Below are 17,683 nucleotides of genomic sequence, written 5' to 3'. Positions count from 1 at the left end.
AGGAAGCACAGAGAGTCCCATACGGGATAAACCCAAGGAGAAACACGCCAAGGCACATAGTAATCAAACAGGCAAAAATCAAAGACAAAGAAAAATTATTGAAAGCAGCAAGGGAAAAACGACAAACAACATACAAGGGAACTCCCATAAGGTTAACAGCTGATTTTTCCGCAGAAACTCTACAAGCCAGAAGGGGGTGGCATGACATATTTAAAGTGATGAAAGGGAAAAACCTACAACCAAGATTACTCTACCCAGCAAGGATCTCATTCAGACTCGGAGAAATCAAAAGCTTTACAGATAAGCAAAAGCTAAGAGAATTCAGCACCACCAAACCAGCTCTACAACAAATGCTAAAGGAACTTCTCTAAGTGGGAAACACAAGAGAAGAAAAGGACCTACAAAAACAAACCCAAAACAATTAAGAAAATGGTAATAGGAACATACATATCGATAATCACCTTAAACGTGAATGGATTAAATACTCCAACCAAAAGACACAGTCTCGCTGAATGGATACAAAAACAAGACCCATATATATGCTGTCTACAAGAGACCCACTTCAGACCTAGAGACACATACAGACTGAAAGTAAGGGGATGGAAAAAGATATTTCATACAAATGGAAATCAAAAGAAAGCGGGAGTAGCAATACTCACATCAGATAAAACAGACTTTAAAATAAAGAATGTTACAAAAGACAAGGAAAGACACTACATAATGATCAAGGGATCAATCCAAGAAGAAGATATAACAATTATAAAAATACATGGGGCTTCCCTGGTGGCGCAGTGGTTGAGAGTCCGCCTGCTGATGCAGGGGACACGGGTTCGTGCCCTGGTCCGGGAAGATACCACATGCCGCAGAGCGCCTAGGCCCGTGAGTCATGGCCACTGAGCCTGCATATCCGGAGCCTGTGCTCTGCAACGGGAGAGGCCACAAGAGTGAAAGGCCCGCGTACTGCAAAAAAAAAACAAAAACAAACAAACGTACACCCAACATAGGAGCACCTCAATACATAAGGCAACTGCTAACAGCTATAAAAGAGGAAATCGACAGTAACACAATAATAGTGGGGGACTTTAACACCTCACTTACACCAATGGACAGAGCATCCAAACATTCCATCCAAAAACAGCAGATTACACTTTCTTCTCAAGTGTGCACGGAACATTCTCCAGGATCGATCACATCGCGGGTCACAAATCAAGCCTCACTAAATTTAAGAAAACTGAAATCACACCAAGCATCTTTTCTGACCACCATGATATGAGACTAGAAATCAACTACAGGGAAAAAAGCGTAATAAAGACAAACACATGGAGGCTAAACAACACATTACTAAATAACCAAGAGATCACTGAAGAAATCAAAGAGGAAATAAAAAAATACCTAGAGACAAATGACAATGAAAACACAACGATCCAAAACCTATGGGATGCAGCAAAAGCAGTTCTAAGAGGGAAGTTTATAGCAATACAATCCTACCTCAAGAAACAACAAACATCTCAAATAAACAATCTAACCTTACACCTAAACGAACTAGAGAAAGAAGAACAAACAAAACCCAAAGTTAGTAGAAGGAAAGAAATCATAAAGATCAGAGAAGAGATAGATGAAATAGAAATGAAGAAAACAATAGGAAAGATCAATAAAATGAAAAGCTGGTTCTTTGAGAAGATAAAAAAAATTGATAAACCATTAGCCAGACTCATCAAGAAAAAGAGGGAGAGGACTCAAATCATTAAAATTAGAAATGAAAAAGGAGAAGTTACAACAGACACCGCAGAAATACAAAGCATCCTAAGAGACTACAACAAGCAACTCTGTGCCAATAAAATGGACAACCTGGAAGAAGTGGACAAATTCTTAGAAAGGTATAACCTTCCAAGATTGAACCAGGAAGAAATAGAAAATATGAACAGACCAATCACAAGTAATGAAATTGAAACTGTGATTAAAACTCTTCCAACAAACAAAAGTCCAGGACCAGTTGGCTTCACAGGTGAATTCTATCAAACATTTAGAGAAGAGCTAACAGCCATTCTTCTCAAACTCTTCCAAAAAGTTGCAGAGGAAGGAACACTCCCAAACTCATTCTATGAGGCCACCATCACCCTGATAACAAAACCAGACAAAGATACTACAAAAAAAGAAAATTACAAACCAATATCACTGATGAATATAGATGCAAAAATCCTCAACAAAATAGTAGCAAACAGAATCCAACAACACATTAAAAGGGTCATATACCATGACCAAGTGGGATTTATCCCAGGGATGGAAGGATTCTTCAATATACGCAAACCAATCAATGTGATACACCATATTAACAAATTGAAGAAGAAAAACCATATGATCATCTCAACAGATGCAGAAAAAGCTTCTGACAAAATTCAACACCATTTATGATAAAAACTCTCCAGAAAGTGGGCATAGAGGGAACCTACCTCAACATAATAAAGGCCATATGTGACAAACCCACAGGCAACATCGTTCTCAATGGTGAAAAACTGAAACCATTTCCTCTAAGATCAGGAACAAGACAAGGATGTCCACTCTCACCACTATTATTCAACATAGTTTTGGAAGTCCTAGCCATGGCAATCAGAGAAGAAAAAGAAATACCAGGAATACAAATTGGAAAAGAAGAAGTAAAACTGTCACCGTTTGCAGATGACATGATACTATACATAGAGAATCCTAAAGATGCCACCAGAAAACTACTAGAGCTAATCAATGAATTTGGTAAAGTAGCAGGATACAAAATTAAGGCACAGAAATCTCTGGCATTCCTATACACTAATGATGAAAAATCTAAAAGAGAAATTAAGGAAATACTCCCATTTACCATTGCAACAAAAAGAATAAAATACCTAGGAATAAACCTACCTAAGGAGACAAAAGACCTGTATGCAGAAAACTATAAGACACTGATGAAAGAAATTAAAGATGTTACCAACAGATGGAGAGATATACCATGTTCTTGGATTGGAAGAATCAATATTGGGAAAATGACTATACTACCCAAAGCAATCTACAGATTCAGTGCAATCCCTAACAAATTACCAATGGCATTTTTCACAGAACTAGAAAAAAAATGTTCACCGTTTGTGTGGAAACACAAAAGACCCCAAATAGCCAAAGCAATCTTGAGAAAGAAAACGGAGCTGGAGGAATCAGGCTCCCGGACTTCAGACTATACTACAAAGCTACAGTCATCAAGACAGTATGGTACCGGCACAAAAAAAGAAATATGGATCAATGAAACAGGATAGAAAGCCCAGAGAGAAACCCACGCACATATGGTCACCTTATCTTGGATAAAGGATGCAAGAATACACAGTGGAGAAAAGAAAGCCTCTTCAATAAGTGGTGCTGGGAAAACTGGACATCTACATGTAAAAGAATGAAATTAGAACACTCCCTAACACCATACAAAAAAATAAACTCAAAATGGATTAAAGACCTAAATGTAAGGCCAGACACTATAAAACTCTTAGAGGAAAACATAGGAAGAACACTCTTTGACATAAATCACAGCAAGATCTTTTTTGATCCACCTCTTAGAGAAATGAAAATTAAAACAAAACTAAAGAAATGGCACCTAATGAAACTTAAAAGATTTTGCACAACAAAGGAAAGTACAAGCAAGACGAAAAGACAACCCTCAGAATGGGAGAAAATATTTGCAAACGAGTCAACAAAGGATTAATCTCCAAAATATATAAACAGCTCATGCAGCTCAATATTAAAAAAGCAAACAACCCAATCCAAAAATAAATACTTATTAAATAAATGAAATTAAATAGCGTTCTTGAACCAAGCATGATCTTACAAGTCAAAAAAATTAGATTCAGATCTAAGTTCTACCCATAACTAGTTTTGTGATGGGTCAGAGGCCCAGTCTTCTAATCCACAGTATGGAATATCAACTACCTCACAGCATTGTTATTTTCAGTATTAACAAGGTAATTCCTATTACGTGGCACAAAATAAGTCTTCAACAAACAGAAAACCCACTATAAACATCAACTGTGCTAGATACTCAAGAGAAACAACAGTGAAGTAAGAGCTGATCCCTACTCTTGAGGGGCTTAGAATCTTGTTGCCAATAAGATGTGGAAATGTACATAGATAAACAGTTAAGTAAAAAAGAAAGTTTAAGAAAAGAGCACAGAGACAGATGAAGGTGTTAAGAACAAAAACTGAGGTTTCCTGGAGAAGAAATTCTGCCTTAAGACTCCAGCATGAATGTACAACAAGGTGACTAGAGTTAACAACGCTGTATTATATACTTGCAAGTTGCTAAGAGAGTAGATCTTAAATGTTCTCACCACAAAAAAAAGGTAACTATTTATGGTGATGAATGTGTTAATTACCCTTATTGTAGTAATCATTTCCCAATATGTAAGTATATCAAATCATCACTGTGTACACCTTAAACTTACACAATGTTTTAATTACATCTCGATAAAGCTGGGAAAAAAACCCAAAAAAACTTCAGCGTGACTCCAGCTGAGTTTTCAATGCCTGCCCTACAAATTTGAAATTTGCCTGCCCCCACAACTGTGTGAGCCAATTCCTTAAAATAAACCTCCCATGTATGTATTTCCTCTTGGTTCTGTTACTCTGGAGAACACTGACTGATACAGTCATCAATGGAGGATTAATATCTTCAGTTGGTGTTACATTTTACAAAAAATATTGGTTTGCTTTAAGAAAGTAAAATGAGTGCAGAGTTCCCAATAAGGTGCTTTGTACTTTTTATTCTAGATGAATACGATTATCAGATTAAGGACACTTTAAATTTCCATCTTCCAACAACTCAGATTTCACACAGGGTGGGGAGAGAGTACAAAGATACAACTGTGGCTCAATTTAAAACCAGACTACCAGGTGAGGCCCAAGCTTGTTCCAGGAGGTTAGAGAAAAACGTTATGAAATGCATCCATAACATCTAAACAAATATGATACGAGCATAATTCAAAAATGGAGTGATTCAAAGCTGGAGCTCAGGGAAAGGCTGACTGGCCAATATATGCCAGTGATATGTTTGTGATATAGTTAAAATATATGGGTGTCACTGGTATCCTTGCTAGTATTTTGTTAACTCAGATGACTTTTCTCAATTTAAAGCTTTTAAATATCACTTTCCCCCACAAATTCTTAATATATTTTAGATTTTGATTACTGACAAATTTTAATACAAAGAAAGTATAAGGAATCATGCAAAAATTCCAAAAAACTGCTTCATGCTTCAAACACCTTAAATAAAATTTTAAATATCTCTTAAAAATTTTGCAAACTTCTAAGATATTTGATCGGTGGCAAAATAGCCCCTCTACTTCTAAAATTTTGCTCTAAGGAAAAAAAAAATTACAAAATGAAGACTTACCATTGATCTGCAGAATATAATTATTAAACCTAAATTAATAATTTCATGAATATAGCAGATTATCCCCAAAACAGTCTTGATTAGATAGGTCAGACTTCACCTTTGTAGCTGAAGTCATATCCATTTTGCTGAGGATAGTTACTTTGCAAAACTATTTTATAAAAGAAGCAAATACAAGTATATAGACAGATCCAGATAGAAGCTGTTAAGTAATATAAACATTTTATTAGCCTAATCTGACATTTCTCTTTTTTAACTTTGATTAATTTGTAACTCCCACAAAGTATATACAAACATTCAAACACCTGACTGTGACAATCATACAAATAAAACATTTGCTTATATCCTAAAATAGTTACATAGAATACAAAATTCAAATAAGAATTTCTTACTTTAGGACTTTATGATGGCGCAGTGGTTAAGAACCCACCTGCCAATGCAGGGGACATGTGTTCGATCCCTGGTCCGGGAAGATCCCACATGCTGCGGAGCAACTAAGCCTGTGTGCCACAACTACTAAGCCCACATGCTGCAACTACTGAAGCCTGTGCACCTAGAGCCTGTGCTCTGCAACAAGAGAGGCCCATGCACCGCAACAAAGAGTAGCCCCTGCTCGCCGCAACTAGAGAAAGCCCGTGCACAGAAACGAAGACCCAACGCAGCCAAAAAAAAAAAAGATTTCTTACTTTAGACCATGAAAGATCAAGGAGATCAGCAGTATGTCCTTTATATTTGCAAAACGGCCGTTGTCGAAATGGTGCATTTTTATCATCTGGGTCTTCATCAGCTCCACTGCATACCTATTTAGACATGAAAACAAATGTTAAAACTAGAAAAACAAAAGCTTCATACTCTTCCCACCCCATTTATTCTCTCATTTTATATGATGCCTGATTGAAATCTTGATCCACTAAAAGCTGACTCCCCTTTATGCTGAATCTACTACTTATTACTTCCTCACCTCCTTGTCCTAATAAACCAGGATCATCCCTGAAGACATCATGCTATCACAATCTTTCCCTCCCTAACAGAGCCCCCACTTTGTCCTTTTTTGAGCATCTCTTCCTTTAGGAGAGGTGGGAGCCAGCACCAGGGGGTGATCACGATTAGGTCCAAGCTAATTAAGATGAACTAACTCCCCTTTCCAGTGATGACTGGTTTAGGCATGGGCATATGTCATAATTTTCATCAAACAGACATGAGGGCAAGTCCATCTGGGGGATGAGGTGATAGGGGAGGCTTCTAGAAAGATTTCCTCACTCTTAAAAAGGGGTATACTAAAGGGACCTTCCTCTTTCCTGCTTCTGAACATTGTTGTCTGCATGTGACACCTAAGACAGTAGTAGTCATTTTACTACCATGAGGGCACCAAGCCCAGGAGAACAACAGATAAAGAACAGCAAAGCAAGAGGATGGAAGGACCTTGTGTTCCTGATGACACTACTGAGCTGCTGAATTAAGCAACCCTAGAGCCGCCTTACCTCCAGACTGGCTTCCTCATTGTTAAGCCATTTTCAGTTGGATTTCTATTATTTGAAGTCAAAAGCATCCTGACAGGTAGAGGTAGGTAGAAAATAATGCCATACACATGTGCCATGCATTTAGTTTACAACATGCTTTTGTATTCATTATCTGAATGAATCCTAACGACCCTGTGAGGTAGGTATTACCATTATGAGGATGAAGAAATTAAGCAAAAAACCTGAGAATCAAAGAGGTCAAAACAACATATTAAAAGTCACGCAGCCACCTGTAAACAGCAGAACCAAAGCAAAGGTACAAGTAATCTAACTAAGTCCAGAGGTTGTTCCTCAAATGTTTTAGAGGATGTCACTTGAGCAGAAATATGGAATGTTAGCTAAGCCTTGCATATTTAGGGAAGGGTAGGTAGGATGATGAGGATGGAGAAAAACGTATATGGAGATAAAGCAGGGGATTAGGGTAGAAAGGTACTTTGAGACCAGATCATAAAGTGGCTTAAAAATTCAGACATTCTAAGGCGATGGAGAGCCAACAAAGGTTTCTGAAAAGGAAAAATAACACAATCTGACTGGGGCTTTAGAAAGAGAATGCTGGGCAATAATGTAAAAGATGGTTTGGAAAGAGAGTCGGGGCAGGAAAAGCAGTCAGTAAGTTTAAGTAAGACTAACGAGGGCTTAAATAGGACAGTGGCCATGGGGATAGATAAAAACTACCACTATCTGTTAACAACTTTACAGTTTATAAAAACATCTTCACATTCTCTGTGGAGGTAGACCAGCAACACAGATGCCCTGACCCTTTGCCAAACACTCCTCATCCTAGATGATTACAGCTACTTCCCCTAATTTTACTGCTAGATTAGTGAGCACTGCTGGAAGACAAAACTAAACAGGCTTCTTGCCCTGTTACATAAAATTCAACTTTTTGTTTAATAATAATTTTCATTTTATTAACTCCTCAGCATATTTCCCCTAGCTGTGATCCCAGATCTTTTTTTCCTCCTTAACCATCCATTTTCTTTTCATTGTACTCTACATATTTTCAAAATACTTAAATAATGTATTTTTGATTATAAAGTAATATACATGCTCAGTATAGACAATTCAGAAAACATAGAAAGTAGAAAAACTAAAATTAAAACCACCTATAATCTGCTCAAATTTTGGCCACCTTCAATCTTTCATTTTTTAAAAACATAATTGAAATCACATTGTACACATGATTCAGTATCTTCCTTTTTATTTTACATGAGCACTTTCTGTATTTCACTCTTTGGAAACATTTACTAGCTGCATATGGATGCACCATAATTTAATCATTTCCAATTTGTTGGTAATTTCGACATTTCCAATTTTTTGCTAAATAGCAATTCAACAAACATCCTGGAGCATGAACCTTTATCCCTATTTTATTATTTGCTTATCCTACTAGAAGGGTCAAAGGCTTAAACCATAGACTTTTATAGTATCTTCTGTTGTTTGTCTTAATAAAATCAGGTAAATTTATTACAGAAAATTTTAGCTAAAACCCTACCAGCTAGTGATAACTACTAGTTATAATTTAGTGTATTTCTTTAAAATTAAAAAATCTATATTTATAGATATTTTTAGTTAAGATTAGGATAATATTATATCTGTTTTTTATTCTGCTATTTTCACTTTACAATTTATTTAGAATATTTTAAATGTCATCAAGTAGTCTTTGAAAAGAATTTAAGGACTGCATAGTATTATACTGTATGGATTATATCATAGTTTTTATTTTTCAACTATTAAAAATTCAGGGCTTCCCTGGTGGCGCAGTGGTTGGGAGTCCGCCTGCCGATGCGGGGGACGTGGGTTCGTGCCCCGGTCCGGGAGGATCCCACATGCCGCGGAGCGGCTGCGCCCGTGGGCCATGGCCGCTGGGTCTGCACGTCCGGAGCCTGGGCTCCGCAGCGGGAGAGGCCACGGCGGTGGGAGGCCCGCGTACCGCAAAAAAAAAAAAAAAAAAAATTCAGTTTGTTTAAATTTTAGCTACTGTGAGAACATTAATATGAAAATCCTCTTACATCTTTGGGCATACATGATCATTTCTTTATGATAGATTTTTAAAGGTAGAATTACCAAGTGAAATGTTATATATTTTATCTATATCTCTCTAGATATCTATATGTAGAGAGATATTTATATCTCTATGTAAATATAAAACTTTATTATGAACATTTCAAATATACACAGAAGTAGACAGTATAATGAAACCCGTGCATCCGTCACCTGTTTTAATGATTATCAACATTTTATTCACCTTGTTTTTCAATCCTCCCACTTTTATGTATTTGCTTATTTTTGCTGGAGCACTTAAAGCAAAATCTAAACATCATTCATTTTATCAGTAAATATTCTATATGTATCTCTAACTAGTAATCTTTTAAATTTAACTACCATTACATTATCATACCTAAAAAAATACCATCTGTGTCATCAAATACCAAATCCATATCCAAATATCCAGATTATCTAAAAATGTCATTTAAAGTTGGATTGCTTTGAAAACTTGTAAGCCTTTTGATATTTATTAACACTTACTATATACCAGATATGGTATGCTACTTGAAATACCAAAATAAATATTTCTTATCTGTTTATAATCTATTCTCAGTATTTAAAAGCCAGAATAAAATATGTCAGATTGTCATTCTCTGTTCAAAAACCCTCCATTGGCTTCTTTCTCAGAGCAAAAGCCAAAGTCCTTGCAGTGTCCTACACCTTATGACTGGCCCATCTACACCTCCGTGACTTCATTTTCTTTTTTTTTGTTTTCATGACTTCATTTTCTACTACTCATCTCCTTGCTCACTGGCTCCAGCTACCCAGGCCTCAGTGCTATTTCCTGAACATACCAGGACTCCTGCCTTATCACAGTTTCACTTGCCTCCACTTGGAATGTTCTTCTCCTCCAGATAGCCAGATGATCCCTCTCTCACCTCCTTCAGATTCTCCTCAAATGACTTCTCAGTGAAGCTTTGCTCGTCCACCATATTTACCTCCTGTCACCCCGCTTTATCTGCTTTATTTTTCTCCACAAAATTTATCACCTTCTAATATATTACAAAATTTACTTGTTTTGTTTCTCTGTCTCCCACCACTAGAATAAGCTTCATAACAATACATTTTTTTTGTTTCTTCTGTTCACTACTATATCCCCAACTCTTAGAACAATGATAAATACACAGTAGACACTCAATAAATATTTGTGGACTAAATGAAGACATAGTGCCAGACCTTCAGATGTCAACTAGCAGAGCATAATGGTTAAGAGCATAAGCTCTAAAGACACATCAGAGCTGGGTTCTAATTCTCTTGCTGTATCTACCAACTGTGTGAAACTGGTGTTACTCAATATCTCTAAGCATTTTCTTCATCTGTAAAATAGGGTTCTTAATAGTACTTCACAGCACTACCAGGGCTGTTGTGAGGTGAAGTAAGACATAAAATGTACTTAGCAAAGTACATGGCACATAGTAAGGGCTCATAAAATGTTAGCTGTTGTTACATAAATTGATATAGTATACAGTAAGTGCTTTTAACAGAACTATGGGCAAAGTACCATGGGAACAGTGAGGGAGCACATGAGTAAATTACTAGGTGAAGCAAGGAATGCTTCAGTGAGGGGACGAGTCTTAAATGAATTTGCCAGGCAAAGGGGAACTGCACATGTATTGTTAAGTACAGGGAATCAACAAAGGGTCTGACATTTTTGTTGGGGCATGAACAACCAAGTGGTTCAGAACATAAGGCCTGAGAGAGGGAAGGGTGGGAAATAACAATGAGAGCTGAGGTCAGGCTGATCTCTGAAAGACTGGGTCATCTAAGGAATTTAGACTTAATTCTATAGGAAAAAAGAGAGCCAAAAGGAGTGCTTAAAACAGGAGAGTAACATGATGAGATTTGTTTTACAGGAAAGTAATTCTGCTGGCATAATTTTATCCATAATTCTGTGGATAAAAGACTGGAATCTGGGAGAACAGCTATAGTGGTCCAGGTAAGAGATAAAGGCCTGGATTGTAACAGTGGAAATGAAAGAAATGGCCAGATTCCAAAGACATTTCTGAGATCAAGCGGGCAGGATCTGGTAAATGAGCAGACACTGAAGGGAGAGGAGACAGTGAAAAGTGATCACAGTTTCTAACTCAGGAGATGGTATGGGTGTTAAATAATGAACTGATATCAAGTATGCATACCATCAAAGGAGTGGTTTTCTCAGGAAAATGATACTTAATTCTGTTTTGGGCATATATTATCGGGTTGGCCAGAAGGTTCGTTTGTTTTTTTCCGTAAGATGGCTCTAGTAGCACGTAGTTGTCTTTAACTTCATTTGAAACAATTTTATTAGATTGTATGTGACAGCTGTCATATCAGCGTGCATTTAAAAAGAGACTTTTCAAAATTGGTGAATTTTTGTGTAGCCATTTTAATATTGAAGATGGAAGAGAAAAAGCAACGTTTTTGGCATATTATGTTTTATTATTTCAAGAAAGGTAAAAACACAACCGAAATGCAAAAAAGGATTTGTGCAGTGTATGGAGAAGGTGCTGTGACTGATCGAGTGTGTCAAGAGTGGTTTGCGAAGTTTTGTGCTAGAGATTTCTCGCTGGTCGATGCTCCAAGGTTGGCTAGACCAGTTGAAGTTGATAGTGATCAAATTGAGACATTTATTAAGAAAAATCAACGTTATACCACGCGGGAGATAGCTGACATACTCAAAATATCCAAATCAAGCGGTGAAAATCATTTGCACCAGTTTGATTATGTTCATCGCTTTGATGTTTGGGTTCCATGTAAGTTAAGTGGAAAAAAAACTTCTTGACAGTATTTCTGCATGCAATTCTCTACTTAAACGTAATGAAAACATTCTGTTTTTAAAACAAATTGTGACAGGAAATGAAAAGTGGATACTGTACAATAATGTGGAATGGAAGAGATCGTGGGGCAAGCGAAATGAACCACCACCAACCACACCAAAGGCTGGTCTTCATCCAAAGAAGGCGATGTTGTGTATATGGTGGGATTGGAAGGGAGTCCTCTATTATGAGCTCCTTCTGGAAAACCAAACGATTAATTCCAACAAGTACTGCTCCCAATTAGACCAACTGAAAGCAACACTCGACGAAAAGCGTCCAGAATTAGTCAACAGAAAATACATCATCTTCCATCAGGATAATGCAAGATTGTGTTTCTTTGATGACCAGGCAAAAACTGTTACGGCTTGGCTGGGAAGTTCTGATTCATCCACCATATTCACCAGACATTGTGCCTTTGGATTTCCTTTTATTTAGGTCTTTACAAAATTCTGTTAAAGGAAAAAATTTCAATTCCCTGGAAGACTGTAAAAGGCACCTGGAACAGTTCTTTGCTCAAAAAGATAAAAAGTTTTGGGAAGATGGAATTATGAAGTTGCCTGGAAAATGCCAGAAGGTAGTGGAACAAAAGGGTGAATACGTTGTTAAATAAAGTCCTTGGTGAAAATGAAAAATGTGCCTTTTATTTTTACTTAAAAACTGAAGGCACTTTTTGGCCAATACAATATCATTGTTGATGTCTGTCTTCTCCCATGCATTGCTCGTTGGTATGAATTATCCACTGCATCTTTATATTTTCAGTGCCTAACACACTGTCGACGTTTAAAAATTGCTTGTTGATTGAACCAAATCTAAATCAGTGCATATTTTTAATACATACCGCATATGTACAGTTTCATAAAAATTCCCTCTCATTCCCTTACAGTTAAGGCCTTTCATCCATTTTAGACTCTAATGATTTTGAAGGGGATCAGAATATGTCACCCCCAAATATGCCCCTTTGCCTAAGGATTATTTTGAGCTGAATGCAACTAAGAGGAAACAGACACAAGAAAAAGTCTCTGCCCTCCCCCTTTCTACCTGAAAGCAGAGCATAAAGTGCCCTTTGTGAAGGTGTCTCCCCCTCACCTCTCCCTTACCAGGAAGGGGAGAATCAATCTTAACTGCCTAAACAGAACCTTACTAAATTACCCTTATCTTCCATTAGTTTCCCCCAGTTGATTTACCTTCCCACAATTTACCACCCCTAAAAGCCTAAACTTCTTTTTCTTTATCTTGTCACTTTTCCACAAATTTCTTGCTCTTTGTTAAAATGATATATAAGTGCCTAAGTCTAATAGCTTCTTTGGGTCTTCACTATTCCTCTAGGAAGGCCTCCATATGCATACGTAATAAACCGTTTCTCCTCTTAATCCGTCTTTTGTTAGGTTATTTCGAAGTTCCCAGCCACAGAACCTAAGAAGGTAGAGGAAATTTTTTCCTCCCCTACAATCTACTCTCAAAAATTCTAAGCAGAAGTTAAATGCTGTTAACACCCATATTGATATTCCACTAATCAAGTGCACCAAACAGATTTATCGAAGAAAAACATTAATTTTTAGGTAGATATCATATTTATTCGTGTCAAGCAGAAATGTTACAAGTCTGTAGCATGATGGAGCAAACTAAATACGCTGCTCTTCCTTACATTTACTGAGCTACTTTTGGAAATCAATAGAAACAGAGAGCATAAGGGCCAGAATTCTAGGCTTGGCATGACCAACGAGTAGGTGAGTGATCTTGGGTGTGTCACTTTGTATGCCCAACTGTACAATAGGTACTTTTATGTATTCTATTTTACATGGATGCTAAGAAGGCAAGAGTAAAAATGTATCAAAAGAGATATATATAAGATATCACTGTCATGAGAAAAAAGAAAAAAAGAACACACATATCAGGGAAATAAACTCCACTGTGCTTACTGTGCCTCACTGCAGCGAGTACTAGGTTAAAGACAAAGGCATATGAAACAGAGGCTTCTTTTAACTGTCCCCATATAGAATAACAGAAGTGAAAGGAACCCCAAGGTATCTTTTCCTGAAAACAATAGATATAAATGATACTCAACTACTCCAGAAAAAAGGCTCAGTACTCCAGGGGCTCAGTACTTTTTGGGTCAAAGAACTACTATGCTCATTTTTTTTTTTTTTTTGGCCACACCAAGAGGCATGTGGGATCTTAGTTGCCCGACCAGGGATAGAACTCATGCCCCTTGCATTGGAAGCACGGAGTCCCAAGCCACCGGACCTCCAGGGAAGTCCCTATGCTCCTCATTTAAAAGGTCTTCTATTCAAACAAGATTGGGAGTTACTTAGGGTTTTTTTTTGGGGGGGGGGATGGAAGTAGTTAAGAATCTGTAAGTAGGATTGTTAAAATAAGCATAATATAAGATAGTACAAATAGTCTCTGTTTTTTTTTTTAATAGTCTCTGTTTTTAATAGTAATCAAGGCCTGGAAACTTTATGGTAAATTAAACTAATAAAAGCAAATCCTTTTCCCCTAAAGCAAAGTGGTTAAAATTTTCACTGCTACATTAGTCAGTGAAGGCTTTATGGAGGACGTGGGCCTTCAAGAATGGGCAAGTTTTAAGTAGAAAAAAGGCAGACCACAGGCATCCAGATAAGGGGAATAGGAATGAATGAAAGGCACAGAAGCAGGAATTCAACACTGATTTAGGTCTACCACAGTCAGGCATGGGGTTAGGTTCCAAGGATACTAAGATCTGTGAAGTACAGTTCTTTGCCTTAAATCAGCCCTGAGCCTAGCCAGAGGGACAAACTGCCAAGGAAGGCATGGTAAATAATATCAATGTCAAAGTACATATGATGTACTGTCAGAACACAAGTGAGGAACAATTCTGTCTGCTTGATTCAGGGAAAATAATAAGAGAAGATAAGATATTTGAGCTGAATCTTGAAGGATGAGTAGGGCTTTGCCCTGTAAGAAAAGGGGACAGGGAGGGAATTCCTGGCAAAGCAAACAACATGAACAAAGACATGAAAGTGAAAGAGTGTTTAGGATACAGACCTATATTTGGCATGGCAAGTAGGATGCACAGGTACTAGGGAATTAGAACTGAGTTAAAAAGGTAAGATGAGGTAATATCAGGAAGAATGGTGACAAGGAGCCACCAGAAGACTTTAAATCACAAAATGGCACAGGTCTGTATTTTGACAAAAAAAAAAAAAAAAAGGGAATCTCCTGGAGGTCCAGTGGTTAGGACTCCATGCTTTCACTGCAGGGGGCACAGGTTTGATCCCGCAAGCCACGTGGTGTGGCCAAAACAAAAAGCTGGTGGCAGTAGAGACCAGCGACAGAAAAACCAACTAGGAGGCTACAGCAAGCATTTAAATGAGTGTCAAGGACCTAGACGAGGTGAGTAATGAGGGGTCAGATTCCATGGGCATTTGTAGGAGGAGGTGGAGCGGATAGAATTTTTAACTAATTTGGTATGTGGGTAAGGAAGAAAAAGTAATGAGTGTTTCTGAGTTAAAAAGGTAACTTATGGATGTTGATACCGTTAAAGAAGGCTCAAAACAGGAGAAGCAGGGTTGTGGGTAGATAATAATAAAACTATTTCCGTGAATGACCATTAATATCTAGCCAGTTGCTCAAGCTGGACACCTGGGAATCATCCTAGGCTACTCACTTACTACCCCAGGTAGTCCAGTCATCAAGTCCTTCTTTTATATTTCTCAAATTCAGCTCCTCTTTATGGTTTCTAGACTCACTGCTATCATAATCTACCATAATCGAAGTACCCATTTATCTCTGGGGTTGAGAGCCTCTTAAGTGGTCTCCCTGTCTCTAGCCAGGAGCCCCCATCCAATCTATCTTTTACACTGCTACGAGAATGCTCATTCCAAAACAAAAATCTGAACATTTTAATTCAGCTTCTGACCCAAACCCCTCAAAGCCCATCTTCCCCTAGTACCTTGAGGATAAAGTTCATATGTTTTGGTTTAATAGAAAAAGCCACTGAAAATACCAATCCTGCCTACCTTTCCTACAACTCTCACACATGCACCCTTTGCTCCAGCCAGGTAGTACCTTTAACATGCCATGTCGTTTCAGCCTCCATGCCTTTGCCCTTGCTATTTGCTCTGATACGCCCCTTCCTTCCCTCACATAGTTGATTCCTCGTTCAAAGCCTCCAGAAGCTTTTCCTGACACACTAATTCATAAGGCTAACTTGTATACGTGTGTAGTATCTTCTATAGAGTATTACCATCCAATACTATAATTGCAGATATATCTATTTCACTAGATTTCACAGTTAGCAAGGTCCCTGAGGCCAGAAAATAAGTCTCATTTGATTTTGCAGAATCTAGCAGTGTCTGGCACATGTAACAGGCACTCAGAAAACATTTGTTGAGGGAGTTTAGTTTCAGACCTATTAACTGATGTGCTTAAAGAACGTGTAGGTGGAGAGAGCCTATATATATTATTATGTGAAAAGGGTAGCATGCACAGTAAGATTTCACTGTTGTTTAAAACACATAAAGCTATTGAAAGGAAACAAGAATTATGGAGCTAAAGCCAGTTCAGGATTGGAGGTAGCGAGTGAATATGTCAACTGAGAATAGCCAAAGGACAAAACCCAGAAAAACAGCAACATTTTAGGGGGTGGAAGAGGAAGAGACAGCAGGGATATAGGAAGAGAACAAGGAAAAACAGAACCATGGAAAGCTGAGAGGAGTATGTTTAGAGTAGGGAAAAATTAGTGTCAAATACTATAGAGCCAACGAAATCCCAGGAAAATACTGTTGAGCAGATGGACATTTTAGGTTCTATTTGTTTACATCACCCTTGCCTTGCTGAATACACAAGAAGCACAGGGACAGCTTAGAATAATATTTTGCATTCCGCTTCTTAGGTTAAAACTAGTTATATTTAACCTTCCAGCTCTGAAACCAAATGAAAATCATTAAGATATTTTAAACCACCTGACACTGGGATAAAACATTTATTAAACCAAGAAGATGGAAAAATGAAAATATTTCAATATCTTTTTTCTTTCCTTAATTATCTTTAATTCAGGTGTCCGTTACTATTATTATTTGTAAAATATCTAACATGGATTTGAGGGGAGGGAATTTTTAAATTTAAGTTTACATTAGTATAGTAGCTTGAGTAATATTAGTTACTGTCTGACAATCTTTAAACATCACAATTTTTCATTTAACAATTCTAACAGAAAAAACCTAATGCATCTCAATTTTAAATGCTTTCATGTACCTGTAATATCTGATAAACAAGGTACTTTATGGTAAAAAATCATAGTATGTAACAATAGTAACCATAAAATAATAAACATACCCCTGTATCTGTATCAGATTTTGATGAATTTAGACTTTCCTGAGAAGGTGATGGGGACACACGTCCTAAAACAACATAATAATTGTAAAAAGGCACGTATATATACAAGTGTACACACACACACACATCAATCAGAAATAATAATACAGTAACACCTATTTAAAAGTCATAGAATACATCATTCTGGAAAAATACATTTTTCTAAACAAGCGAAGCGTTAACTCTTACGCACCAAAATATTTGTTTTTATCATTTTTATATAAAATATTTATAAAATGGCTTAACCATTTCCCCAATTAAAAAAAATACTGTTAAGTCCTCATTATTCATCGTGAAGACATCGTGAAGACATTCTTGTCAATCCTAACAGTTAGGAAGATGAATACAGGGGCAGGAAGGGTCTGGGCTGGGGTAAGTCTCAATGGCCACTGAAAATAGTCTTTCTGCTCCAGGCAGGGCAATAAATGTATAATAAACATAGTTTTACTTTTTGTCAACTCATCATCATCTTGAATTATGTATTATAACATATTGCAAACAACCCCATGGGGCTACTAAAGTATATGGGCCTCGCTGGCCAGTTTAGTGGCTCTCCCTAGATTTCT

At 37.3% G+C, this 17,683-nt stretch overlaps 1 protein-coding gene across 1 annotated transcript in view; it reads right to left on the bottom strand.

Moving 5' to 3' along the window:
• Positions 1 to 17,683, bottom strand: part of WDR44 (WD repeat domain 44) — an 83,308-nt gene that overhangs the window by 15,908 nt on the left and 49,717 nt on the right. The window contains exons 12-13 of the mRNA XM_032619943.1: positions 17,079 to 17,143; positions 6,085 to 6,198 (exon numbers count right to left, since the gene is read on the bottom strand). Of these exons, the coding sequence (XP_032475834.1) occupies positions 6,085 to 6,198; positions 17,079 to 17,143 (179 nt within the window). The remainder of the gene's footprint in view (positions 1 to 6,084; positions 6,199 to 17,078; positions 17,144 to 17,683) is intronic.

The sequence above is a fragment of the Phocoena sinus genome, chromosome X, assembly GCF_008692025.1.
Source record: "Phocoena sinus isolate mPhoSin1 chromosome X, mPhoSin1.pri, whole genome shotgun sequence".
In the NCBI taxonomy this organism is placed as follows: domain Eukaryota; kingdom Metazoa; phylum Chordata; class Mammalia; order Artiodactyla; family Phocoenidae; genus Phocoena; species Phocoena sinus.
The sequence above is the reverse complement of the archived record's forward strand: the minus strand, read 5'-3'. Positions and strand labels throughout refer to the sequence as shown.